At 45.7% G+C, this 27,643-nt stretch overlaps 1 protein-coding gene and 1 long non-coding RNA gene across 2 annotated transcripts in view; one reads left to right on the top strand and one right to left on the bottom strand.

Moving 5' to 3' along the window:
* LOC146772422 (uncharacterized) overlaps positions 1 to 27,643 on the bottom strand; it is an 85,886-nt gene that overhangs the window by 29,093 nt on the left and 29,150 nt on the right. The gene's annotated exons all lie outside the window — the stretch shown is intronic.
* ATCAY (ATCAY kinesin light chain interacting caytaxin) overlaps positions 1 to 27,643 on the top strand; it is a 151,412-nt gene that overhangs the window by 118,919 nt on the left and 4,850 nt on the right. The window contains exons 10-11 of the mRNA XM_085639488.1: positions 14,551 to 14,586; positions 17,670 to 17,705. Coding sequence (XP_085495614.1) covers positions 14,551 to 14,586; positions 17,670 to 17,705 — 72 coding nt within the window. The remainder of the gene's footprint in view (positions 1 to 14,550; positions 14,587 to 17,669; positions 17,706 to 27,643) is intronic.

Below are 27,643 nucleotides of genomic sequence, written 5' to 3'. Positions count from 1 at the left end.
TCAATCAGGTGTTGATGCAATAGCTGGTTTTGACAGTTGTTAAGTATTTGCTCTCTCATGATCAAATTATACAATCCTGTATAGTCCTTAACCTTACTTCCCATTAGCCAGCCACCAATGTGAGAAGTTGGCCTGATGTATGATGTCACTAGTTCTAGTGTACACCTTATATCAGTCCAAATACCCTTATGGTGATTGGTTGTAAAGTCAACCTTATAGACCAGCTATCCTAGTGGTAGCATGGACAAGAGCAGTCTTAGGCTAAACTCTGAATGGCATGTGAAGCCAGCTGTGATACCATATATAATCCCTTGAATACCAAATGAAAGGACACCACAACAGATATATATATATAAAATAAAGTGTATTTATTCTAGTCAAACCCTCAGCACTCTTTATGAGATTAGAGGTAAGTACAACACAGTCTTATTTAAGCATACATTAAGTCACACAGGTAAGTAATACAGTTAGGCCCTAGGGGCCACGCAAACCATATACTAAGTAAGTGGTATAAGAACCACTGTCACGGAAACAGAATAGGCCTAGGCCTAGGGAATCGCTGGGGCTACACTACTCTAGCGTTAGTTAGGAAGTGGGAGGCCCACGGGATTCGTGTGCAGAGTGGAAACACTCACGCGTAATGCGTAAAAGTCAATAGCAATAGTACAGTTTAGAAAACGGTAGATTTAGGACACTTCCGGAGTAGCTAGGAAGTTGAGACTTGAAAACTAGACACTAGGATAGTCACTATCCTGATGAGCACCGGAGTACCCAAGTTACCTAGCCCACAGGCTGCGGGTGCATAGGGGTGAAGATGCGTCATTTTCGTCGTCGACTCCTATGGATGCCTGAAGAAAGATGCTGACAGGCAGTCAGTGAAGAGTGTCCGGTGGATCCCAAGGCTGGGATCAAGAAGAGAAGAAACCTGCAAGCAGAAGGGACAGAGTCAAGGTCACTAGCCAGTGACCACGTGGAACCAGGAAGGAACCAGGCGATGTCGTGAAGATTGCAGGTGAAGGGGAAGCTTGTCGCTGCAGCCAGGAGGACCAGGAAGCGTCGAGGACGACCAGGACCAGGAGGCGAGCTGTCCCACAAAGGCTCTTGCTGTCGGCGGCGTCGAAGTTGGACTAGGACTCACCAAGCCTTGGCAAGCGGAACCCACGAAGAACGAAGGACTTGCTTCTGGTGCAGACCAGGAAGGTCTGGGGTGCTTCTTCTTTGCAGAGAAGCGGGAGCCAGTCTGGAGGAGCCAAACCAGCGCAGAAGATTTCAGGGTGCGTCGTCACAAAGGCCACTAGCCAGCGGGCAAGCAACCGGACAGACGCGGCAAGCAGGAAAATGCTGAAGGGCCCCACGCAGGACTCGTGGAGTGTGGGGGGCTGATCTTCGGTGCAGATGGTGCTTGGGGTTGGGGCTTCTCAATCCCCGGTGCACAACTTCGAGGGTACCTCAGAAGCTGCGCTTTAAGTTACTAGCCACTTTTTCCAGGTAGCCGGTCCCACGTCGCTCGTCGCCTCCACGGATCTCAGCTCTGCTGTAGATGTGGATTAGGGTCGGAGAAGTCTGGAAGTCAAGGCTCTGGTCAGGCTCTGCAGTCGGTTCCTCGTAGAACGTGGGCAAAGCAAAGGGTAGTCTCTTGATGGTGCCTGTTTGCACAGGGTAGCCACTCCTTGGCTACAAGGGAGATTCTTCAGTCTTCTTCTTTCGTCGAATGTCGAAGGTCCAGAGTTTCTGTTCAGTTTTGCAGGTTCAGGATAATCTAAAGTCTTGAGGCCCAACTCCCACTCTTATACTAATCTGGGGGGCTGGGATACCTGCTAGGTCACGCCTTATGGGTGGGACCTGGGAGGGGGTGGTTACACCCACTTCCCTTTGTCCAGTTTCACGCCAGAGCTGGGGCTGGAGTGCCCCAGCGCCGGTTTGAACTGGACTATGCAAGGAACACCTTGTGTGCCCCAGGCATGTCTCATTCCTTTCAGCCCACCCTGCCCCAATACACTAAAGGCTGTCTGGGGAGGTGCTAGCACCTCCCCAAGCAGGAAACCTATTGTCCAGGCCTCCCTGGCTGGGATCACTCCCAGCTGCAGGAGGTCAGACTTGTGTCGTGGCAGCAGCATCCATTTTGTGATGCTGAGGCTTTGGTCAGAGGCTAACAGTTGAAGTATGATTTTAACATGTCTTTCCCTCTAGAAGGGGGGAATAATATTCTCATGTCCAGAAATGGCATGGGGGTATTATTCCACAGTGTTAGACACCTTACACGACATGTTTCGATAAAGCCAAACCATAGTTACCATAACCGTCTAAGATTATAAGGCACTTTAAGAGTATATGGTAGGCTATATCATAGAACAGCTATAAGGATAAGGTTCCGAAAGCTGCAGACAGGCTCAGCTCATGCTAGAGCACCATCTCACATGTTACCAAGCACTCTGCCTCCAGGATTGTCAAGGCCTGCCATAGGAGTGACTGATAGGTACACATGTGTCTATATGTAAGTTAGGTATAGGAATACTACACCTAAGCAAGGGGTGATTACACGACCTTGCCCCAGCTGAGTGATCAGCCAGTTGTGTCAAAATGGAAGGCCAGGCCAGGGGTGGCATAATACATGCTGTAGCCCCTGGTAGGCCTAGGGTACACCTATGCCCTGGGTACCTAGGGTACACTGTACAGGGGCCAATAAGGTGATCCTAGCCAAATGGGTTATGCACCTAAAGTACATAGTATTAATTTAGAGAGAGAACAGCAGGGCTGTGGGTCTGATTAGCAGGCCCACAGCCACATCTAAGTCGAAAACCAGTAAAGCAAAAGCAAAAAGTGGGGGTGAACATAGAAAGCAGACCCTACTCTCCTACACAACCCCCCCCCCCCCCAAACTTAGGGACATTAAACTAACCTTGACCAGTTGAGTCTTCATGTTCTAAGTGGAAATATCTGGAGAGTCCATCTGCATTGGCATGGTCAGTCCCAGGTCTATGTTCCACTGTGAAGTCCATCCCCTGTAGGGAAATGGACCACCTAAGAAGTTTGGGATTTTCACCCTTCATCTGATTTAGCCACAAGAGGGGCTTATGGTCTGTCTGAATCTTGAAGTGAGTGCCAAACAAGTATGGCCTCAGCTTCTTCAGGGCCCAAACCACAGTACATAGTATTAATTTAGAGAGAGAACAGCAGGGCTGTGGGTCTGATTAGCAGGCCCACAGCCACATCTAAGTCGAAAACCAGTAAAGCAAAAGCAAAAAGTGGGGGTGAACATAGAAGCAACTTCATTGCCTCCACCTTAGATGGCTCTGGCAACTCCTGAACCACATCCGAAATATCAGCCCATACTTGTCTGTCATATCGTCCCAAGATGGCCAAGGCATTAGCTGCTCTAACCACAGTAGAGGCCATAGAAGAGAATTTACGCCCTATGGCATCCCTCCGACGTCCATCACGATCCGGAGGTGTGGTGATAGTAGATGCAGGATTTTTCGCCTTACGTTGCGCTGCCTGCGTAATGACTGACTCAGGTTTAGCCTGACCCGTGAGGCATGCTGGGGTTCCTATTGGTGCCTTATATTTCTTTTCCAATCGAGGCACCTGTGCTGGCAAGGTATTCGGTGTCTGCATTAATTTCTTGCCTTCTTCCCAAATAAACTCCACAATGGGAATAGCATGCGTCTGTTTATAAGGTTGATTCTTGAAATCATAAAGGAAGCAATCTTCCTCTCTGCGCTCCGTTGTTAGTTTAAAACGGTGTGCTGCCCTTTCCATCAGTTGGTGAAAATTGGCTATGTCCACTGGAGGTGAATCCCCTGTTACTATCTGTGAGGGGTATGGTGTTTGTGCCTGGTAATTGTCCCACTCCGCCATATCATCGTCATTGTCATCCACATCCCCATCATCATCTGGGATTTCACCCTCTTCTGTGTCCTGAGGGCCTTCCTCTACAGGCTCATAGTGAGGCAACAACCTTTCTGGAACCTGTCTTGGAGGTGCAGGCGGTATCTGAGGAGCAGGATTTACAATAGGTACCGGTGGAATATTTGCCGGAATCACCGGGGCTGACGGAACCTCTGAACGTTGAGGGGATAGAGGGAACCGTTGGTTGTAATCGTCCAACATGCGTTGGAGATTAGTTATGAGCGACAAAGGAAGAGTCGCCGTTTTATGCTTCGGAGGGACCTGCTGTATGTAAACTGGATCTTCATCCTCACTGCTGACATCCTGGCATTTAATAACTAAGTCGGACGGGCTTTGTGCCGTTCCAAAAGACTCCGGTAACCCCTCGGACTCCTGATTAGAATCCGTGGCGAATAATGGTGAGGGAGGCTGTGCATCTCCCACAGGAATATTGTCTTCCTGGCTATCCAGGCCAACACTAGGAGGTAATGGTGTCCAAGAAAACCCGGTTAAAGATGAAACCGACGCTGAAGTTAGCTGAGGTAGTTGTTCCCTCTTTGTCTTCTGGGCAGACGAAACGCTGCTTACTCTTATCTTTACAAATGTCCCTGCCGTCGACTGCTGCAAGGTATGTTCTGCAGACGCCTTTGGAGAGGCCCTCGTCGACGGAGCCGTCGTCGACGGAATGATGGTCGACGGAACTATCGTCGACAGAGTCTGTGGCAACAAAATCGATGTCGACGGAGCCGCCATCGACGGAGCCGCCGTCGACAGAGCCACCGTCGACAGAGCCACCGTCGACGGGGCCGTCGTCGATGCTTTCGTCGACGGAACCACCGTCGACGGTGTCGTCGACGGGATCTTCTTTTTCTTCGTCGACGGAGTGGGCGTCGACGAGCTCGACGACGTCTTCGTCGACGACACAATCTTCGTCGACGGAACCTTTACCTTCTTCGTCGACGATGAAGTAATGGGCAAAATAGAGGTCACTGCCCTCGAGGTACTGATGGTAATCGTCGACGAGGATAACGTCGACAGAACGCTCGTCGACGACGAAGCAGCTGATGTCGTCGTCAGAGTCACCGTCGAGCTAGAAACAGCAGATTTCGTCGACGGGAGAAATGTCGACGAGGCGGACAATCTTTCCCCAGAGGAATGGGAAGTAGACGCCTCAGCAGCCTGAGAACAGTGTCCCTTAGGCGACAAAACAGTAGGTGAGACAGCAGAAGTGGCAGCTGCCAGAGTCAAAGATAGTTTCTTTTTCTTGAGGAAAGGAGATGGTAACTCCTGCACACTACTGCGCTTAGAGGCTGGTTGAGAACGGCCAGAAAGAAGACTTTCAACATCAGAGAGTGGGTTATCCTTATCCTTCAGTCTCTGTAGCCATATTAACAGGCGGCCTTCTCTGTCCTTTAAAGTTTTTGTAGAAAAGGTTCTACAAAATTTACATTTTGCCACTTCATGGTCTGGGTATAAACAGTAAATGCACTTACTGTGTGGGTCCTCAGAAAATAAACGCAGCTTTCCACACGAAGAACATGGTCTAAACAAAGATTTCTTACTAGAAGACATCCTGACTGACAAAAACTGAGCAGAGCTCAGGGAGATTCCCTGTCACACGACGTGCGGTAGAAAATCTGAGGTGAGAAGCTCTGAGGAGAAGGTTCTAGAGAGGGGCTGACGCCTGATTGGCTGGAGTTCGGACTTACATAATGACAGAGATAGACTACAAAGGTCTTTTGTCTCTCTCCATTGTATTCCTATGGAGTTTCTCATATAGGTACACTATGGGTGTTTTTACACCTGTATAACGCTAATTATGTGATTATTTATGTATATATATTGCTATTTTATTTACCGTGGGACTCCCACTCCGACGACGGGGAATATATTCAAGCATGTGAATCTATGAAAGACACCCTAATACTGGAGAAAAGCCGTTTTCTGCAAGTCTCTCGCTGTGAACCATTTCCAGATCATTTGTGCTTCCAGGGAGAGAGGTTTAAAAAGTGTCCCTTCTGGTTTGTTCACTTAGTACATTGTTGTATAACTGTCCGTCTACACAAGTAGGGATTTCATCTTGAAGGATGAAGGGGAAAACTTCAGAGCTACACAGACTTCTCTTAATTTCAGGTAAGTTAATGTGGTAAGACATCTCCTTTACTGACCATGTTTCCTGAGCTTGAAGATGCCACATGTGAGCTCCCCTTCACAGAAGGTAGGTGTCTGTGACAATTCTCTGTTTTGGGATCTCCTTATGAAATGTACCTCCTTCCACAGAGTTCAAGACTAGCACTACCAAGGGATATGATCAATTGCAGACTGGGGATAGAGTGAATTTCTCTTCCCAGAGAGGTCTGTCCTTCAGCACCATTGTTTTTCCAGGCATGGCTGCAGGGGATTCGTGTGGAGGCTGGAATAAGTCCCTATCAGAAGTAAATAATTTGTAATATAATAAAGTTCAGGCAGGCCAGAAGAGAAGAACCAATGCAAGTGAACATACTTTGCAGCAATTATAGTGTACATGCTTGGCTAACCTCCCCAAAACGCTAGACAACGGTCTTTGCCGTTAGCCAGGTTTTGTCATGAGAGTTGGACAAAGCGAAACTTATTGCATTTGCAAATTTAGTTTAAATATTGATGTAGCACAAAAATATCTTCAATGAGCAGAGGAGTGCTTTATAGAGAACATTTTTGTAGTAGGGAGATCTCAAACATGATGTGCTGTAAATAGACTATGTTATGGAACCCTGTTGATAACAGTACATAGAAACCACATTCCTCTCCTACCAAGCCCGTAGTCCTGTGCTATACCCGCCTTTTTAAGAGAGTGTGGCACCCATCCCATGAAGAAAACTGTGCACCGTGGAGGACGCTCTCTCCCAGTGGGAGAAACTGACACAATGAGTAATACTCACAGCGATTAGGGAGGCTGCCATCCAAAATAGTTAGACACAAAAGAATGAGTGCGACTGCACCAAACTGTGTGACTCCCATTATTTGAGTGAGGATATGCTCCAGAAGTGAGACCATCAACGAGGTTGTGCTCATAGAAGGGACATTTTCAAGCAATGAATGAGACTGTGTTTTAAGAAGTTACATTTACACTCTGTGAGGGAGACTGTCAAAGTGCAAGACTATAGGTCATACATTAGCCTAGCACCAAGTAACAGCGCTGTACTCGCTCCCCTCTATCTGTCTGTGGTGCACTCTTAACAGGTCTTGATTTTCCACGTTTTGAGGAACTTACATTATATACTCAGCATTGTAATCAGATGGCAGGACAGATTGGCACTTTAAGAACAAAAGCAGTATTCAAGTAAGGAATCAGGGACATGGCCATTGCTTTTTGTTCACACTGGAGTGAGCAATTAACTATATAGGCTAAAATAAACAAAATTAATAGAAGCTGCCACTAAAAAGAAGCCATTGGCTGGCAGGCACAACCAGGTAGTGCTGCCTGTTTGACTCTCGACTCTGAGAAAAAAAGTCACATACCAAGACACAACCATGAAATGGTTGCTTCTCCACCCATTCTAGGCCCAAAGTCCCCGATTAAATTACTACTCCTTTTCGTTATTAGTGACTTCATGGGAGGTGGAATGGAGAGCACGGCCACTAGTTACACAGACAGATTAGAAGGATCCTTTCTTTAAACCATGCCTAAAACCAACTTAACTGCACCAACTCTTAGCGTCATGACCTGGCAAGTCTCAACAGCACTGCAAGAAAGTCTGATGTGAACCACCTGCTTGAGACAAATGACAGACATCCTCAATGTGTGCTCTCGAACATACCGAAACATGACGATTTGGAAGGGAAAGACACTTTCGTAAAACTCTACCGGTGCCCAATTGCCTAGTAGCAGAAAAGGTTCTACATGGTCTTTAAATTGGAATTGCAATTAGACGACACCAGCTCCTCATGCTTGGCAAACAAGAGGTCATCCGAGACTGGCAGTCAAACTAGAGTATTCTGCAGAAGCGATAAAAGGAATGATAATGTTATAGCAATTTATACATCGAAAATGGGGAAAGAATCTCAAATTACAGCCATCTGCACAACAGCTGTAATATTCAGCTAGATGTGCTCTGTGGCAAAGCAGTGAAAGATTTAATTGCTGTCGGACAAGTACAGAAGTTAATATCGTCAAATGTCAATGCTATACGAGTTCAGGAGTAGCGTGTTACTCACTGAAAAAAACGTTTCAACACCCCATCAGGGGTAACAAGCGCTATATAAATGCAAACCTTTTTCCCTCTTCTATCCCTCCGCTATCCTTCTGAATTCAAATAACTGACTAACCTATCCACCACTCAAATTACTTTCATATTTCACTATACTAATTCAACACTAATCCTTTATGGGTTCCAGAGTAGCGTGCTATTCGCTGAGAAAGCGATTTGACGCCTCGCCAGGGAGAGTAAGCGCTATATAAATGCAATTACAATACAATACAATTTTGGATAAACATCCAAGGTTTTTAGCAACCATAGGGTCCATTTAACATGCTGTCATAGGGATTGAGACAAATATGTCTACAAAGATGGCCTGTCTGTACTTTTCTTTGCCTTACCTCTCACTCTCTTTCTCGGATCCCCGCTTTTTTCTGTTTGTCTGTCTCTCATGACGTCTCCATCTCTCTTGCTCAGTTTCTTTCTTCCATCGTCTAGATTAATTGTTTAATTGAAAGGTGAAGGAAGAACGGCAGACTGGAGTCAGATAAAAGCCGAAAGGGATCGATAGTAATAGGGAACAAGAAAGCGTGATATGGAGTGCGAAAACAGTGACAACAGAAAAATCCAACAGGCCAACCGAGAGACAGAGAAATACAGTGGGAAAGAGAGGGCAGTGTTTATGGAGTCGTGGTATGGACACAATAAAAATAGCCTAGATTAGAGAAAACAGCAATGCTGATAAGAAACATTTCTAGTCAAGGTGAAGGTCACACACAATGAATGTCACAGACTCAATGATGAGAAATTATGTTGAACAGCTTTCTTGGGGTAAAGGAGACTCCTCCCATTTGCCCAGGGACCACATAGTACGGTCTGTGGTGTGACCGAGGGCCGCACGGATGCCAGCCAGGTGGCAGTAGGGGGTCTGGGTGGGTCAGGGATTGTGTAAGGAGGTCTAAAAAAAAAAAGTTAAATAAACGGGCAAGCATTTATTTGCAGCTTAATTAATGCTTACCTGTTTATTTAACATTTTCTTCTGGATATTAGTGCTCAGCAACTAAACAGCAGCTAGTGCTTCTGTTCACCAAGGGGCCACATGTAAAGGTCAAGAGGGCCGCAAGTGGCCCCCGGGCCGTACTTTGAGAATCACCGATCTAGAACTTGTACAGGACACCATGTTTTTATATGGATTTAAACAGGAACGGACATCGCAAGAAAACCATTCTACTTTCTTGCATTGGTATAGGTTTCCATGGATTCATTACGATCTTAGAAACAGCTGATTAAAAGGTTTGCCTATGCATCCTTCTTGAAAGTATTGATTAGGCTTACTAAGAAGCCCAAGTTAGAAACCATTGTTCCTCATTGTACTTTCCAGTCCTGCTGCCGCCCGACGTTCCATACAACTCACAGAACACAACCTCCCCCATGTGACCATGAGCACGGAAACGCAAGTGCAGTCAGTGCGTCAGAAAAGCCTGAGTCCAGTATTCAGGTTTACGTGGTCCCATTGCATGGGAAGCGCGCACCTGATAAGCTTTTAACCCTCTGTCCATTCTTGGTACAGATGTAAAAATGGACTGCCATGTATCACTCTTGTTAAATCAATGACATCAAAGACCTATGACATACTCAATCCGAACTGAATATCAATCAATCAATCAATCAATCAGGGGGCTTGTAAAGCGCTACTACTCAGCCGTAAGGGTCTCAAGGCACTGGGGAGCGGGGGGAACTGCTAGTCCGTCAAAAGCACTGTGGTTCATTTGAAGAGCCAGGTCTTGAGGTCCTTCCTGAATTTGAGGCAGTGACAGTGATTGCCTGGGGTGGAGAGGGAGGGTGTTCCAGGTCTTCGCTGTGAGGTGGGAGATGGCTCTTCCTCCGGCCATGGTCTTATGGATACGTGGGATGGTAACCAGGGCCAGTTGGGTAGAGCGGAGGTCTCTGGTGGGTGCGTGGAATGCGAGGCAATGCTTAAGGTACGCAGGTCCAGCATCGTGTAGGGCTTTGTAGGCATCTGTGAGGAGCTTGAAGGTGATTCTTTTGTTGACTGGGAGCCAGTGGAGGTCTCTCACGTGGCCGATGATGTGGCTGCGGCGGGGAATGTTGAGGATAAGTCTGCCAGAAGTGTTCTGAATGTTATGCAGTTTCTTGAGGAGTTTCTGGGTGATGCCAGCGTAGAGTGCGTTACTGTAGTTGATTCTGCTACTGCTGAGTGTGTGGGTGACCGTCTTTGTAGACTCAGTGGAGATCCACTTGAAGATCTTTCAGAGCAGGCATAGGGTGTGGAAACAGGATGATGAGACAGCATTGATCTGACGACTCATGGTGAGCGAGGAGTCCAGGATGATGCAGAGGTTTTGTGCGTGGTCTGTGGGTGGGTTCCAAGTGCTGCGGGGCACCTGTAGTCATCCTAGACAGTGGGGGTGGAGCCCATGAGGAGGACACTGGCTTCTCGGAGCTGAACTTGAGGCAGCTGTTCTACATCCAGGTGGTGACAGCCTTCATCCCGTCGTGGAAGATGTAGATGTTGGAGAGAGTGGGGCTCAGTGAGGAGCCCCGATGCACTCCACAGCTGATATCTGCGGGGTCAGAGTGGAACGGTGGTAGTCTGACTCTCTGTGTTTGGCCGGTGAGGAAGGAGCAGATCCATTCCAGGGATCTGCCACAGATGCCGGCGTCGTGGAGTTTTGTGCATAGGGTGTGGTGAGAGACTGTATCGAAGGTGAGCGAGAGGTCCAGGAGGATGAGAGCTGCAGTTAAGCCTTGGTTGAGGAGGGTGTATGTGGCGGCGAGCAAGGCAATCTCGGTGCTGTAGTTGCTTCAAATGCTGGATTGGGAGAGGTCAAGGATGTGGTTAACTTACATGAACTCGGAGAGTTGGGCATTGATAGCCTTCTCGATGACCTTGGCTGGGATGAGGAGAAGAGAGATAGGCCAGAAGTTCATGAGGTCCGTCAGGTCGGCAGAGGGTTTCTTAAGCAAGGGGTTGATCTCTGCGTGTTTCCAGTATTCTAGGAAGGTAGCAGGGATGATGGAGCAGTTCATGGTGCAGCAGAGTTCGGAGGTGATGGTACTGCTGGCTCTGTTGAAGATGTGGTGCGGGCAGGGGTCCAAGGGTGCTCCAGAGTGAATGCTCTTCATGATCTTGAAGGTGTCGTCAGCGGTGAGGGTTGTCCGGCTGTAGGATCTGTTGGGGTCAGGTGTCATTGGGTGTGATGGTTGCGGGTGGGTCTTGGATATTGAGGCTGTCAAAGCTGTCATATCTCCTTAATCTTGTGGTGGAATAAGGTGCCGAGGTTGTTGCAGTGGTCTTGTTTGGGTGGGATGTCTGCTGTCTCTGTGCTGGGTCTGGGGAATTCTTTGACCATGGCGAAGGGTTCTTTACTATTAAGTGCGTTGGAGTTGATCCTTTCTTGTAGGGCTGCCTTCTTTGTTGTTCTAATGAGGTGGTGGTGTGCGGTATCAGCAGTCTTAAAGGCTGAGCGGTCTTCCAGTGTCTTGCTGCTCCTCCATCTCTTTTTGAGCCATCTACAGGTGTATCTGGACTCATTATGGGTGGGAGAGAACCAGCTGGCTTTCTTGGAGTATCATTTGCCTGGGGTTTTCTTCAGGGAAGCTGGCGTGTCGGCACAGTTTGAGATCCATCGGTGGAGGTTGGGTGCTGAGATATTAGCGTCCGTAGATGTTGGTGGGTAGGTTTTGCTGAGGGAGGTGGTGAGCTGTTCTTCTGTGACCTCATTCCAACTTCTACATGGGTAGCTGTGGGCGTGGTGGTGCACAGTGGGTTTGGTGAAGGAGAAGTGGATACATCAGTGGTAGGTCCACAGGAGCTCGGTGGTGTGGCTGAAGGTGACATCGCTGGCGGAGATGATGGGGGTCGAGCATGTGTCCTGTGCGGGTTGGGGAGGTGACCAGTTGTTTGAGTCCAACAGTGGCGAGGTTCTCCACCAGGGATGAGGTGTTTTTGTCGTTGGAGATATCCAGCTCAAATATCCAGCTCAAACACTCCCACTTGGAACAAACACTAGTTAGTTTCAACACCAACCACATTATTGAACAGATCCATTATCTCAAACACTGCACACAATGAAGATACCTTTATACTATGATTGCGTCCAATGAGACACACCGGAACTTTTCAGAAAAGCACTCTAAGAATGACGAAAATTCTACAATGTTTACAAATACCTGCAATATACTGTTTGATAACATATCAAAACTTGCATGCATGTACTAAGCAAATGCAACCTGCTCAGTGCACTGGAGAAGTGCGGGTAGCAAACTAGCATTGAGAGATGCATTGTATATTTTAGGATTCTCTTCCACACTGCCTTGCCATTGACATTCTTAGTTTATTTTAGGGAATGGCCAGGAAATTAGTCCACTTACAGAATTGGGACCTTCACCCATGGCAAAGTCAGGGGAAGAATCCCACCTTCATTTTCAGCACCTACCCCGGCAGCGGTGAAGATAACCTGTTGCAGGAGGCTGATAAGCAGGACATCTAAGAGCTTGGAATTGTACTGCAAGCATCCGTAATCCCAATTCTCCCAGGTCATGAAGTCAACAGGGTGAAGGAAGGGGATTGTCAGCCTTGGCCCGATTAATTCCTCAGGATCGGTTCGTTGCTCAATAAGGTCCACCTCTCGACAGCCCCAATTCTGTGGCTATGATAGCGCAGAATTTTGGGGTGATCAAGTGAGGGAAGGGGACAGCGGGGAAGGAGACCTATAATGGAAAGCATACCATCAGAATTCCTGTACCACCTTATCTCGTATATTTTTATACATAGCGTTGCTTCAACTATTTTACCTGTAAATGACAATATCATGCTTGAATCAGTGAAGTATCACATGTACCATTTTTATTCCTTTCATGCTCTAGACAGAATGCTTTGCTGCACAAGCTAGAATAGGACATTATGAAATGGGAACCTAATAAGTATTACACATTTTACTAGACACTGTAAACCCTTTACTCATATAATACCCACCCAACATATGAAAACACCTTGTTTCACAGGTCGAGAATCAAAATTCCGAAAACCCCTGTTAAAAGGCAAAAATTTGAGAAACAAATTAATATTCTCAAAGAATTTGTATTTTTATCATAGCGCTTTATATTCTCTTAACAGTTCTTACTTCCAGTTGCTGCATTTATTTACAATCAAAGCACGCAGAGGTTTTGTGTTAGAGTTGTGAGCATAGAGCATTTTGTAACACAAAATATAGTGAATTCCAAAATGTAGGTAGCCACTGTTATCAACACAGTGTGCTGGTAATACACATAGAAGACTTCGAAGGCCCAGGTAAATTCCAGAGGTAACAGAAACAGTCAGTACTGTTTAGGGCATAGCACACTGAATAAAATGAGAACAAATAAAGTCACGGTTCTTTAAAAGATTTCCAGAAGCTGCATTCCTGGGAGGACAAAACCCCTAATCAACAACACTACTGGCTGAGGCCCTAAATCATGCACAGTAACATCCCCATAATAGAGATAAAATCTTGCACATGAAGTACCGACTACTTGTCCACAAGACTGCATGTAGAAATTCCAAAAATTAGAACAGACGAATACTGCCTGGAATAGCCAAAAACAAAACAGGCACAATTAACGGGGACTTGTTGGTGTGTGAACACCCTTACCACACCGGCATGAACTCTCCCCTGTGGTCAGAGGGATGCTCTGAATACTCCAAGAATAATCGGCCCCGTGATTAAAGAGGAAGAGACTTTTATAGTCTTGCCTGTTCCATGTCACTACAGTAATGTTCTATGGACTACACACTCACTACTCTTCATGGAAATTGTAGTTTGTCTCCGTATGTCGCTTCTCCATATCGTTGGAAGCCCTTAATATCCATGGGTGTTTGTTGACTCGCAGATCTGAACCCACCACCCTGTTAATTGTTTAAACAGATTTATGTCATTTCTTTTAGAATATCTTTATTTATGCCTCTTGTGCATGATGCTGCCGCATGTCTGACAGCGTTCACTGTGGTGGACTTAAGGGATCTTTTCCAAGATGTAACAGATAGAGAGAGGTGCAACAGTAAAGGGAATAGTGTGAGTGGCAGGGTTAGGATGGCCCGATGATCACAACTTTTCCATTTCTCAGATCATGGGACAGTGATGGCCGGTACCCAGCACCAGTTTTTCCTCTGCTATACAAGTCCACCACTAAATCCCCTTATTAAACATAAACTTAAAAACTTGTGATTTTGAAAAATATTTTAAAAAGTTTTACTAAGTCGTGAATCTAGAAATTTAGCAACTTTGCACATTCATAGTTGAGACAGGTTGAAAGCTCAATGGGACAAGGAACACACAAATATAATATGAAGTAGGAAAGAACAATAAAAGATCGGTGAGGTAATTCAGTATCATGTTACAAGCATCCTTGCATTGAAAAAAGTAAAAATATATGCATATATATGGAATACCTAATTATAAATAAAGATTTTTTTTTTCTTTCATAGGTATGAAGAAGAGAGAATCAAGGCCAGAAAAGAACGGTAACTTGTTTGTTTGCTTCTTCTCTGAAATAACCTACCTCCTGGCTGTGCACGGGTGTAACTTGTGACACAGCTGTACTGTGCATGGACGTTGTCAAAGAGTGAAGCATACTGATTTTTTTTGCATGTCTGGAAGAATGAAAGAGTGGACGAGAAGATATGGAGTATCACTATCTCCCTCTATTGAGTGTAGAGGCGACCCAACTTTACCAAACATAACATGCCCGTCAACCCTTCATTCATTGCTCCTAGCTGATCACGGCCATAAACCTTACTATAGCAAGTGCTGGTGGTTTCATTCATGTTTGAACTATATTTGATGAGGGGTTTCCACCACCTCATCTTAAGTCCACAGCGAGATAGGATAGTGCCTTGTGTGTGTGGTGGCTGTCACTGATAAGCAGACTGGAAGTGAGCAATTAAAGTTCTCATTACTTAAGACTTAGAGGATTAAACAACAAGCGTTGGCATAGCCAATAGGTCTGCCTTTGGAACCTTATAAGTGTTTAGCCATTCAACACTTGATGTTGTTGCACCAAGGATATTGTGCTGGATAACTAAACACTTATAAGGTCCCAAAGGCGAGACCTATTGGCTATGCCAATGCTTCTTTTACTTTGCCAAAGCTTTTTTGGCTTTGCCAGTGCTTGTCGATGCACTGGCAAAGTCAAAATATGAGCGAGCCAATGCTTATTTTATTGTACCTAGAAGAATGAAAGTTCAACAAAAGAGTTGAATGTTGCCTCAGGCTCAGCACTTCAGAAACATTGGCCACGTACACATCCTTTTAGCTGTATCTTGAAGTAAAGTGCATCTATCCGCCAGTAAGATGGTATGGAGCATCAAGGCAACTTTCACAGATCTGCAAATAATCTACTGACTACAGATATGAATGACCATAAAATATTTTAGAAGGTTTAATGTGTGTGCTACAGAGCAGTGCGTGTAACCTGATTATCGTATGTGAAAATCCCCAAAATATAGCGTAGTGGGTTTCAGTGTAGCTTAAAATATCCTTGTGTAACCTGTAAATCATGGGGTGAGTAGTTCAGTGGGTTATGGGCCTGCTACAAATACCTGCATGTAACCACTTGGAAGGGGCATTCTTTCATTGAATGAATTTAAATATTTGTTACACAACTGCTTTTCTAATCTAAGGCAGAATTATGCTATGAAGTCGAATATAAAAGGGACTGCATCTCCTGTTCCCAGGACTTCACAATAAACATGGAGTTCCAAGACAGCATTGTTTGCATACTGCAAACTGATGCTTGCTCCAACAACACCCACTTACATCACATTTGCAGCCTTATGTTTCCTATCCATTGGGTTAATGAACCCTCTCATCAGTAAAATAGTGGACAAAAATCTTTAGTTATCTTTAATTACTACTGTCACAAACAGATGACCTGTGGTCATCATTGAAGTAGTCTAAGAAATTAGTGTAGTGCTCTTTGCTGTGTTGCTTACGAGACCTATAGTTGAACAGTGGCAGAGAGCAGTTGTGAAAAAACAAGCTTTAGCAAATCACTAGGTCTCACCAGTGACACCTATTGGCTTTGCATAACGAGACATTAAATTGTAAATCCAAACAAAACAAAAAACAAGATTACCTCAATATATTTGGAATCATTTTAATGCTTTAAGAAAAAATATGTTTCCACGGTGGCTGCCATACGTACATATGTGTTAGCTACCTTATTTTTTTCAGTTTTTTTCAGTTTTTTTTTTTTTAATTTATCATTCCAAGATGGCAAATGGGCATCTTGCTCGGAAGAGTAAATTTAAAACAAACAAAAATGTAGGTACGTGTGGCGGACTAATAGGGGGTTATTAGTAGCCGGTTAGCAGAGTAGCTGCCAGGGCCTTGCAAAAAAGTAATTAATATAAACACTTGAAAAGTGTGAAGCAGGGGAGCCAGTGGGCCATCAGTGATTATAGCGCAGGGAACGGGGCCCAAAAGCAAGCGGCCCTGTGGCAGTTTGCAGTTGCCAGGCCCATTCAAAAATAAAATGTTAATAATAAAATAAAGTAGCCATGGGGGGGGCAGAAAGTGATGCACTCCTATAGTCAATGGGTGTGATACACACAAGAATATGGAATAACGGCTTTGAATAAGGAGAGGGGAATTGAGATAGGCAAGAAAGCCATCCAATCAGGAGCAAGGGCTGACCTAAAGTCCACTCTTTGTATACTGTATTGTAGACAGTAAGTTTTGACAACAGACAACTAAAACTTGTCTATAGGTCAAAACCTAACAATAAGGGAGCAGTCGTAAGGACTACATTGGTGTTTTTGAAACTGATAAGTGGGACTATAAATCTAATCGCAGTCTTGAATTCTCTATATAATTTCAAGAGTTTTTAAATCGAGAGGAGACCCATCTGTATCCCAAGATAAATATTTTCTCTGTAAAGTGCTGGCCTATTAATGAGCAAAGATATTTTCCAACTCTTTCATGAAATCTTAAACAGTCAAAGGAGAAGTCAAAGAGGCTTAATCACATTTGTTGTGGTACATCAAAGCAGCTCGAATTTCAGAACCTCATCTTCTTAAGACTTAGAGGGGGTGATGTTCCCTTAATGACTATCCTGACTGTTTTTCTTGGGAGAATGTTGTGAGATTACTGTTTACAGTTATTTGAACGGTAGATCAACGATTACAAACACCCAGCTTTGTTTCTAATCAGTGGGGATGGTTTCTTGCTAAAAAATAAAAACCTGCCTGTTGGTACCTTACAGGAGATCATTTCAAATGATGAAACACCTTAACTAGGGAGTGGTTCGGGATTTTCAGACACATGCTTCAAAGCTAGTCTTGGTGAACTGCTTGGTCAATTGTTCATTTGATTTAAACTTCCCTTCAGTCAGGCCTCCAATGGCTCCTTTCTAGAGTATCGCACGTTAAGAATTTTTGTCTTACTTCCATGCAAAATACACCATTGTGTCCAGTTCTTCTGATACAGTCTACTATGATTAGTCTTGAATGTTAAAGTTAGATGTGGAGCTGGACTTCTGGAGTACAATCAAAATGTATTATTGTCTGATCTTAAACAAACAACTAAAATTTGCTTTGTGCTACAGGGTAGAAGAAAAGACAGAAGATGGAGAGAGCGCAAGGTAAATACACATTTTTGATTTTTCATCTAAGGGCTGTCTAATTTATTTCTTCACAAATAGCATGTTTCCATCAATGGATGTTGTTCTCGAATTCATCATATTCCTCGAAAAACAGTACCTCTTCACGAAGCTAGAGAAACAATCAGAAACCTCAAGTAGGCAAATTAAATGGTTACATTAGTAAAGCATATCTGCAAGACAAAGGGGTGGTTTGTATCAGCTCATCTGCTGCAGGGTGTTTGCAGGCCAGTTCCTTTATTAGGGCCCATTTTTACAGACAGTTAGGGTGAAATGAATATATTTTACATCTGCACCAGAATGTTTTCAGGCATGCTTGTGAGCCCACCAATGCAGGATGGAAAGTTGTTAATTATGGTATTTCATGAGCAAATCACCATGATTCCTCAATAAAGGCATTTAGAGTATACCCACAAAGGTCTGTCTTATATGTTGAAATATTGATCTGACTGGTCTGTTACAGATTTTTAAGCTCTGAGTATTTGCTCCACAGAGGCCGAAGAAAATATTAAAGCCCATGAAACATCACTTAAGATAGCAATCCAGGCAAATAGAATATCATACCTGTTGGCTGGAATTCCCTTTTAAAAGACTCCTCCGGATGCCTGTCAGGCACTGAGTAGTGCTTTGACATGTTCGGGAGGATTTATTCAAGCATCATTCAAGGCATATCAAAGAAAACTTCAAGAACACCCCACAAAGATACTACTGTCATTAAGAAATCCTGGGCAGTTTTGGATCTACAAGATTATAAAATGATGACCAATGCATTGCCCGTGCTATAAAAATACAATCAAAAGAAGAATAGGCCTTCCAGGTTCGGGCATAGCCTTGAAAAAACTGTTGAAGTTACTCAGTATACCAGATGTCACTTTTTAAAGAAATATTGCCAAACTCCATTGTAAGAAATTGGATTATTATTTGGAGTGGGGCGACTACCTCAAGGAATAATCACAATCATTGTCCGGGTGAACCATCAAAGTCAGTAAATTAATCTGCGATCAACCCCATGGTTGCTATGGCACAAAGTACACAGGCTTAACTTAAGGTGATGTATATAAAGTACTTATGCAGTACCAAAACACTATAAAAGTGGAAATGAAAAACAATAATAAAAAAATAATAATAATTAGAAACATAGAGTAACGTTTAATTTTTAAAAAATGACACCAGAATGCCAAAAATCCTATAAGGGGAACCAGAGATATATATTTTTTAAGTTTTAAGTAGAATCATAAAGTGCCCATGATAATGAGTTGTTGCGGCAGTTTTGGACCTTGGTGCAATTTTACGCTGACTGCGATGGGGCATAGGTCAAATACACCGACCAGGTTCGTCCTGGTCAAAGAGTTTACATCCCGACCTTAGTCTTTAAGTCCCAATCCACCACAGAACTACACTTCTACAGACCCCTAGGACCTCAGAGAGGCACTTAGCAACTCACAGGTTGCCAGGCAGAGGCCACACAGAAGGGTCCAATTGCCAATAGTAAGCTGGGCAGTTGCAGGAAAAGCCCCCTTGTAGCTTTGGTTTGTCCCTGTAGCTTTAACAGGAGTTGTAGCTTTGGTTTGTCCCTGTAGCTTTAACAGGAGTTGTAGCTTTGGTTTGTCCCTGTAGCTTTAACAGGAGGACAGCCTTATGACCACTTCTTTTCCTCAGTACAGGAGGGAGCTGGTCCAGGCCTCCAGTGCTCTTCTCGGGTCACAAACAGCAGGTTTGGTTCTCTTCTGATCTTCCTCAGGCCCAGGAGTGTTTAGAAAAGGATGCCTGGAGATGCCACATTTATGCCTGGCACAAATTATTGGGTGGGAATGACTCCGGTGCACACCCTAACCATGGGTAAACGTTCCTCGGGCTAACTTTACCCACTTTGGGCATTTTCAAGATGGAGAAGTTTGCAACCACACTAAACTTGGGCTCTGAGGGCTGGGGATGTGAGTGGGGAATAGACTATGGTAATCCTCGTGTCCTTCCACATCTACACAAAAATAGAGTTTGGGGCAGTCACAGTACCTAAAAGAACCCCAGACACAGAATTATGGTAGGACAAAGCAGGGTTTCCAGAAACCAGACAGAGGATACACAAAAATTGTCTTGCATACATTTCTCATCCTTAGTGTTGTATGTAAAACCCCAGCAAATCTGTATTGCAGGATTTGACACTCCTGCAGGATTTATCACTGTACTGTCAAAAAGAGGCCCACTGTGATTGGATCCTGCTTAGCAGGGATGACCAAGGAAAGGCCCTGCCAGGTGTCAGCAAGCATTTGCCTGTGAAAGAGGAGGCCTCTTTCAAGTACACTCCAAGTGATATATGTAAAACCCCAGCAGACCTATCATGCAGGATTTGACACTAATGTCAAAAAGGAAGCTCACAGCGCCATCCTGCACATTCTGTCAGGTTTAGAGGCCCATTCAAATCAACCTATTTGCTCCCAGGAGGCATTTCACACCCATTCTACCCTAATTCAAATGCTAATTACTGGCTAGCAGAAGTTGGAGAGCAAATGCAGATGGGCCTCTTGAGGCTTCAGGCAGCAAAAAGGTAGCTTTCCAAAAGTACATTTTCCATAGTATTTATAAAAACTCCGACTTCACCATTGAATTGGATTTTTAATAGTCATTAAAATAATTGCAGAATTATTTATCTAGCGGGTTCCCAACTGACTGTAGCATTATTAAATGTAATACTGTAACTCCCTGTTTTATTATGGAACAGCCAGCCTTTCTACAGTGAAAATAATGTTTGTGATTTTTCACTGTTAGGGCATACTTACATTTCTACATGTCCTACTTTTAAATACCATGTACCCTGCCTTATAAGCAATTAGGCCGACATGGGGGTGACTTATAAATATGTAAAAGGAAGGCTTTGACCTGTCAAAGGGGGGTATTTTAACAGGTCGAAATTACCAGTTTAAAACTGGAACATCCATTCTGAAAATAGTAGGCCTGCAGTCATGGTTGCATTTTCACTGTAGTGAGTGGCATAAGAAACGCGTTACTTACCTGTAACAGCAGTTATCCAGTATTGGTGTCTTTCATAGATTCACATGCCTGAATCATTCCCCGTCGTCGAGACGGGAGCCTCCGGTACATAAAAAAGTAATGTCCTATAGACATACATAGAGAAAAATAGGCCTAAGGGCCTCCCCTTAGTAGCCTATCCTTGTCCTTATGTAAAAAGGACCAAACTCTTAGAGCCAGCCAATCAGCTATCACCTCCCTCTAGAACCTTCCTGACAGGAGCCTCAGTCCCTCAGATTTTCGTACGCACCAAGCTAGGTAGGCGTAATACAGTTAGAGAGAGATGTGAGTCCTTCCAGGGGAGGCGGGATGGTTGCATGTGAATCTATGAAAGACACCAATACTGGATAACTGCTGTTACAGGTAAGTAACGCGTTTCTTATCCAGTATTAGGGGTGTCTTTCATAGATTCACATGCCTGAATCAGAGTAGTCAGCAATACATTATGCACATTTCTGATGTAATCATGCCATATAGTCATTTTAGATAATACACATATTACCATGCGACTTTGAAACATTGGCATACATCAATATATCATAGCAGCAAGAGATGTGCATACCAGGATGGCGGGATGTTGGAAGGCTCACCTCACTGGAATAGATGGCGAAGCACCGCCTGGCCCACTGCTGCATCCTTCATAAGTTCAGCATCCAGGCAGTGGTGTCTGGAGAAGGTGTGCGGTGACTTCCACGTCGCCGCTCTACATATGTCCAAAATCGGCACTCCAGCGAACAGCGCTGCTGATGTGGACATCGCTCTGGTGGAATGCGCTTCCACCCTAGCTCCCAAAGGCCGTCCGGCCCCGTCATGGCAGAATGCTATCGCTGAGGAGATCCACCTTGAGATGCTCTGTTTCGTTAGAGGCATACCCATCCTTGGCCTACTGTAGGCCACAAATAGCTGTGATGACTTCCTGAAGCTCTTTGTTTTGTCTATGTAAAACTTTAGACACCTTTTGAGGTCCAAGGAGTGTAGCGTCCTTTCTGCTGCGGTGGTAGGGTTTGCAAAGAAGGAACGTAGAACCATCGGTTCATTAAGGTGAAAGTCTGAAGGCACTTTCGGTATGAACTTGGGATTTGTCCTCAGCACCACCCTGTCCTGTTTGAACTGCATGAAGGGTTCCTGAATGGATAGAGCCTGTAGCTCGCTGACTCTCCTGGCAGATGTTAGAGCGAGCAGCAGAGCCGTTTTCCATGAGATGTACTTGATGGATGCTCGATGAATGGGCTCAAAAGGGTGCTTCATGAGTTGGTTAAGGACTAAATTGAGGTGCCATGTCGGTGGGACCCGTCTAGGTCTTGGGAAGGATCTATATAGTCCCTTTAGGAACTGCTTGATAAGCCTATTGGACCAGAGAGACGGTCCTTTGTAAGTCCTGGTGAATCGTGAAATGGCCGCCAGATGCACCTTTATGGATGCGTGCGCCAATCCTGACTGTGCCAAGTGTAGTAGATATGGCAATATCTGTGCGGGTGTGATATGGAGTGGTCTCAGGCCTTTCTCTAAACACCATGTGCAGAATCGTTTCCATTTTAGAGAGTAGGTTTTGTTGGTACTGTCCGCTCTTGCTTTTGCCAGCACGTCCCTGCATTCCTGCGGGATGTTTAAATGACAGAACTCTCTGTGCTCAGGAGCCAGGCCGATAACCTGAGCGATTGCAGGTTCGGGTATTGCACCTGCCCGTTGGACATTGTCAGCAGGTTCGGGTGCTGCTTCAGACGAATCGGTGTCCTGATGGAGAGGCGATGAAGATCCAAGAACCAGTGCTGCTTCGGCCAGAACGGGGCAATTAGGATCAGGGTACAGGGCTCCGCCTTCATCTTCCTGAGAACCCTGGAAATCATCGGAAACGGTGGAAAAGCGTACGCAAATACGCTGAACCAACCTATGGAAAAGGCATTTCCGAGTGACCTTGGTTGGGGACGCTAACTTGCGTAGTTTGGGCATTTGGCGTTCTCCTTGGTGGCAAACAGGTCGATTCCTGGGACTCCCCATTCTGAGAATATGTGATCCAGCGTACTCTTGTTGAGCTCCCATTCGTGGGAGAGGGATTTCTGTCTGCTTAGGGCGTCCGCAATGGTGTTGTCCTTGCCCGGGACATAGTCCACCCTGAGCGTGATCCCATGGAGTACAAGCCAGTTCCAGACCTTTTGCGATTCGCGTGATAGAGTGAGCGAACGCGTTCCTCCCTGTTTGTTGAGATAGTGCATCGTCGTGGTGTTGTCCGTTCTGACGAGCACCTGGGAGTTCTGGATGCGTGGTAAAAAGGCTTGTAGCGCCAGATACACAGCCCTCAGTTCCAGAAGATTGATATGGAGTTGCTTCTCCTGATTTGTCTATTTGCCGCTTACTTGGAGGTCCTGTAGGACGGCTCCCCAGCCTTCCAGGGATGCATCTGTGGTGATCACCAGAGGTGCTGCTGGAAGTAGGAATGGCAGTCCTATAGACAAATTCTTGTGATTTCTCCACCATTCCAGGCTCTTGGATATTTGCGGTGTTATCTTCACAATGTCTTCGAACGAACCTGTACTCTGTGTCCATTGGTTCGTGAGGGCTTCTTGCAATGGACGCATCCTGAGTCTGCAGTGAGGGATGAGGAGTATACAAGAAGACATCATTCCTAGGAGTGATTTGTAGGTTCGAACTCTTAGGGACTTCTTTGATGCCACAGCCGTGGCCAGAGATATTATTTTGTTTTTCCTTTCCTTTGAAGGAAATGCCCTTGCGCATTCCATGTTCATGGTCGCCCCGAGGAAGGTGATGTTTCTTGTTGGGGACATGCAGGATTTCTCGTGATTGAGAGTCAATCCTAGGTGTTGAAAAAGATTGGTGCAGGCGTTGGAGGATTCGGTCGCGCCTGCAGCTGAAGGCGACTTTACCAGCCGGTCGTCGAGGTAGGGGAAGACTTGGTGACCCATTTGACGCAGGAAAGCTGCCACAGGTGAAAGGCACTTGGTGAAAATCCACGGTGTGGATTTGAGGCCAAACGGTAGGACTTTGAATTGGTAGTGCTGTCCTGCGACCTCGAATCTCAGGAATTTTCTGTGCCCCTTGAGTATCGGGATGTGGTAGTAGGCATCCTGGAGATCCAAAGATGTCATAAAATCTCCTTTTTCTAGAATGCCTAGTATTTCTTGGATCGTCACCATCCTGAACGACTGACTCTTCAGGAAAGAGTTGAGAGCCCTGAGGTCTAGTATGGGCCTCCACTTTTTCTCCTTCTTGCGTATAAGAAAGAAGCGGGAATAGAATCCTCTCCCTCTTTGAGACGATGGAACTCGCTCGATCGCTCCTTTCTTCAACATCGCAGATATTTCTTGGAGCAGCAGTCGTAGATGTTTGTGCGGAAGCCTGCGGGGAGGGGTTGCAGGTGGGATGGTGGTGAATTCCAGGGAATGGCCGAATCTTATTAATTGGAGTACCCAGCGATCTGTGGTGATGAGATGCCAATTTTCTAGGAAATGGGTCAATTTTCCTCCAATCTTTAAGGAGGGATATAGTTGCTGGACTGGCTGGAGTAATTGGTCACTGGCGTCCGCTAGTGCCCCTCTTCTGGTTTTTGCCCCTGAAGTTTGATCTCCCATAAGAAGTCTGACGACCTTGTTGCTGCTTCTGTTGGTACTGGGATTTATTCTGGTAGGAATACGAGGACCTATTTTGATAGGATCCCCTGTAGGAGGACTGGCCCCTGGATTTGTTGCCTCGAAAGGACTGACTCCTTGCCTGCAAAGTACCAAGTGCTCTAGCACTATCAGTGTCTTTCTTGATCGCTTGGAGCGCCTCGTCAATCTTGTCCCCGAAAAGGTGTTGGCCGTCGAAGGGCATGTCCAGCACCTTCGTCTGCACCTCTTGCCTGAATGATGTTGCCTTAAGCCATCCCTGACGGCGCAGGACTGCTGCCCCAGCTAGTTGTCGAAAGCCCGTCATGGCTACATCTATGGCACAATCAATGATCTCAGCTGCCGAGGTTTGACCCTCCGTAAGCAGTGCCTTGACCTCCTCCTGAACTGTGTCAGGCAGTTCCGCTATATATGGGGCTATAACTTCCCAAAGCTGGCGGTTATAACGCCCTAACAGGGCTATGGAGTTGGCCACCTTGATGGTCATGGCCGATGTCGTAGTAAACCTTTTACCGATTGTGTCCAACTTCCTGCCTTCCCTGTCCGGTGGGGCTGACAGAGGAGAGGAAGGGTTGCGAGAATTCTTTTGGGCCGCCTGGGTTACGACCGAATCCGGTTTCGGGTGCCCATTAAGGCAAGCTGGCGCTGTGGTTGGAGCCTTGTATTTTTTATCCAGGCGTGGAACAACCGCAGGTACAGAGGACGGCGTCAGCATCAGTTTCTTTCCCTGGTCCCAGAGAAAGTCTATTATTGGGATCGACTTCGTTGTCTTCTTTGTTTGCTCCTTGAAGTCATGTAAGAAGCACTCGGTCTCAGTCGATTCCATCACCATATGAAATCACTTTGCTGCTCTTTCCACTATTCTATGGAAACCACCAATGTCCACTGGCGGTGAATCTGCTTGGCGCGGTTGGGGTGAAGCTGGGGAAGATGCCACATACTCTTCCTCCTCATCGTGATCCGTCTGGTCCTCTTGGACTTCCCCCTCTTCCATTTCTTCCGCCTCCTCATCTGATGATTCTATCACCTGAGGTGGCACTTTCTCATGGCGGACCTGAGTAGTTGGCCGTGTCTGTTTTGGGGCTGCCGCTGGTGTATTTGTAGTAGGCGTCGGGCCCCCTGTCCCAGTTGCCGGTGATTCCGGGAAACGCGGTTTGTAGTTCTGGATAAGGTATTTAAGGTCATTTACAATCGAAACGGGAAGGCATACCATCGGGGTGACCTCCGTGCGAACCTGAGCTCGGAAAGAGTGTTCCTGGTAGCTCATCTCCTCCTGTTCTTCGTCCGTGCTCTGACATTTCACGTGAAGGTCTGAAGGGGAAGTAGCCTGATCCAGGAGTTCTTCTTCAGATTCCTCACTCTGGAGAATCTCCGTAGGCGAATGAGTTTGCACCCTACTTGGTGACGTTGTTTCTGGTGTAATCTGCTTCTTGGTCAGTTTGCCAGACACAGAACCTTTTGCAGGAGCCCCTGCCGTCGTCATTGGCGTTGTCGACGGTGGTAGGGTCATAGACGACGTTTCTATCAGCTTGGATTTCTTCCATGGCTCAGTAATGACCAATGTCGACGACGATCCCTCCGTCGACGGTACCCTCGTCGACGGCATGACCTTCGTCGACGGTGCCTCCGTACACGATATTTTCTTCGTCGACGATGCTTTCGTCGACGATGCGCTAGTCGACGATGCGCTCGTCGACGACGCCTTCGTCGTTAACACTCCCGTCGACGGGGGGCTCTTCATCGATGATGTCGTCGTCGACGAGGCAATCTTCGTCATCGACGAACTTTTGGACGTCGACGACGGCTTCAGCAGTATTATAGATGGAATAGGTTTACCTGCTGACGACGATGAAGGAGTGGTCGTCGTCGACGAGAAGACCGACGACACTGTCGTCGTTGACACAGTCGTCGTCGCTGTGGAGACATAAACTGGCGCCACAACCCTTTTTTGCGCTGAGGAAGATGTCGCAAGTTTGCTGGACGACTGGGTAGGCTTCTTAAAAGCATGAGAATCCTTTTCAGACACTGAAGATTTTGTCGATCTTGCCTCTGAAGACTTCTTTTGTGCCTTCATAGGAGGAGTGTCTGAGGGGCCAGGGAACGCCACTCTTGGCCTCTTCAGGGAGACTTCAGAGGTCCTTGAAAAGCTTCCCTCTGAGGATACCGCATTTTCCCTCTCCTTAAGCCTGTCCAGCCAGATGAGACCTACATATCTTACAGTCTTTAGGTATGTGGTCAGGATAAAGGCAATATAGGCAGAGGTCATGCTTGTCATCCACATGTAGCCTTTTCTTCCCACATGAAGAGCAGGCCCTGAAAAAGGGCTTTCTTCTGGGATTCCGACATGCCAGAATTTTGAAGAAATAAATCACTTACTGCAGTGATAAGTGGCTTGAAGTAATCCTGTTCAAGTTCTTGAAGAAAGAACTCACTTTTAAAAGTGAACAAGTTGGTATTGAAGAGATCCTGAGGAGAACTCAGGCTGGAGACTCCCTAGCACAACGTGCGGTAGAAAATCTGAGGGACTGAGGCTCCTGTCAGAAAGGTTCTAGAGGGAGGTGATAGCTGATTGGCTGGCTCTAAGAGTTTGGTCCTTTTTACATAAGGACAAGGATAGGCTACTAAGGGGAGGCCCTTAGGCCTATTTTTCTCTATGTATGTCTATAGGACATTACTTTTCTATGTACCGGAGGCTCCCGTCTCGACGACGGGGAATGATTCAGGCATGTGAATCTATGAAAGACACCCCTAATACTGGATAATAGGTGATGCAATCCACTAGTGACAATTAACTTACAGGACGCGGGTACATTTTGTTTCATATACTGGGAACTTATAGGTAAGTTAAATATGCCAATTATGAGAAAACTCTTTTCACCATGTTGAAAGGGGAAGCACAGGCACTTTACCACTGATTAGCATGGGTAAGCCACACAGAGTTCTACAGCCAACAAAAATATAGGGTGCTGCAAAAGAAAAAACATCCTGGGTGAACCTGCAGAAAGGGCAAATTTCCTACATCTATCTTTTCAATTATACCTTTGCATAATCCTCAATTGTTGTAACCAGTTACCATACTTGTCGGTAGTTGAGACTTCCTCTCCATGCTCTAATGCTTGTACACTAATGCTGCTTTCTATACTACAATGTCCCACTCTCACACGTAATCATAGAATAGTTCCCTGTAATTGCTTCAGATGGGCAGTGGGTGTTTTGTAGTTTGTTCTTATGCATTATTAAACCCATTTGATAAAAATTGATACACACAAT

Source organism: Triturus cristatus, chromosome 12 (assembly GCF_964204655.1).
Source record: "Triturus cristatus chromosome 12, aTriCri1.1, whole genome shotgun sequence".
NCBI lineage: Eukaryota > Metazoa > Chordata > Amphibia > Caudata > Salamandridae > Triturus > Triturus cristatus.
Note: the sequence above shows the minus strand (reverse complement) of the source record. Positions and strands in the feature narration are given on the sequence as shown.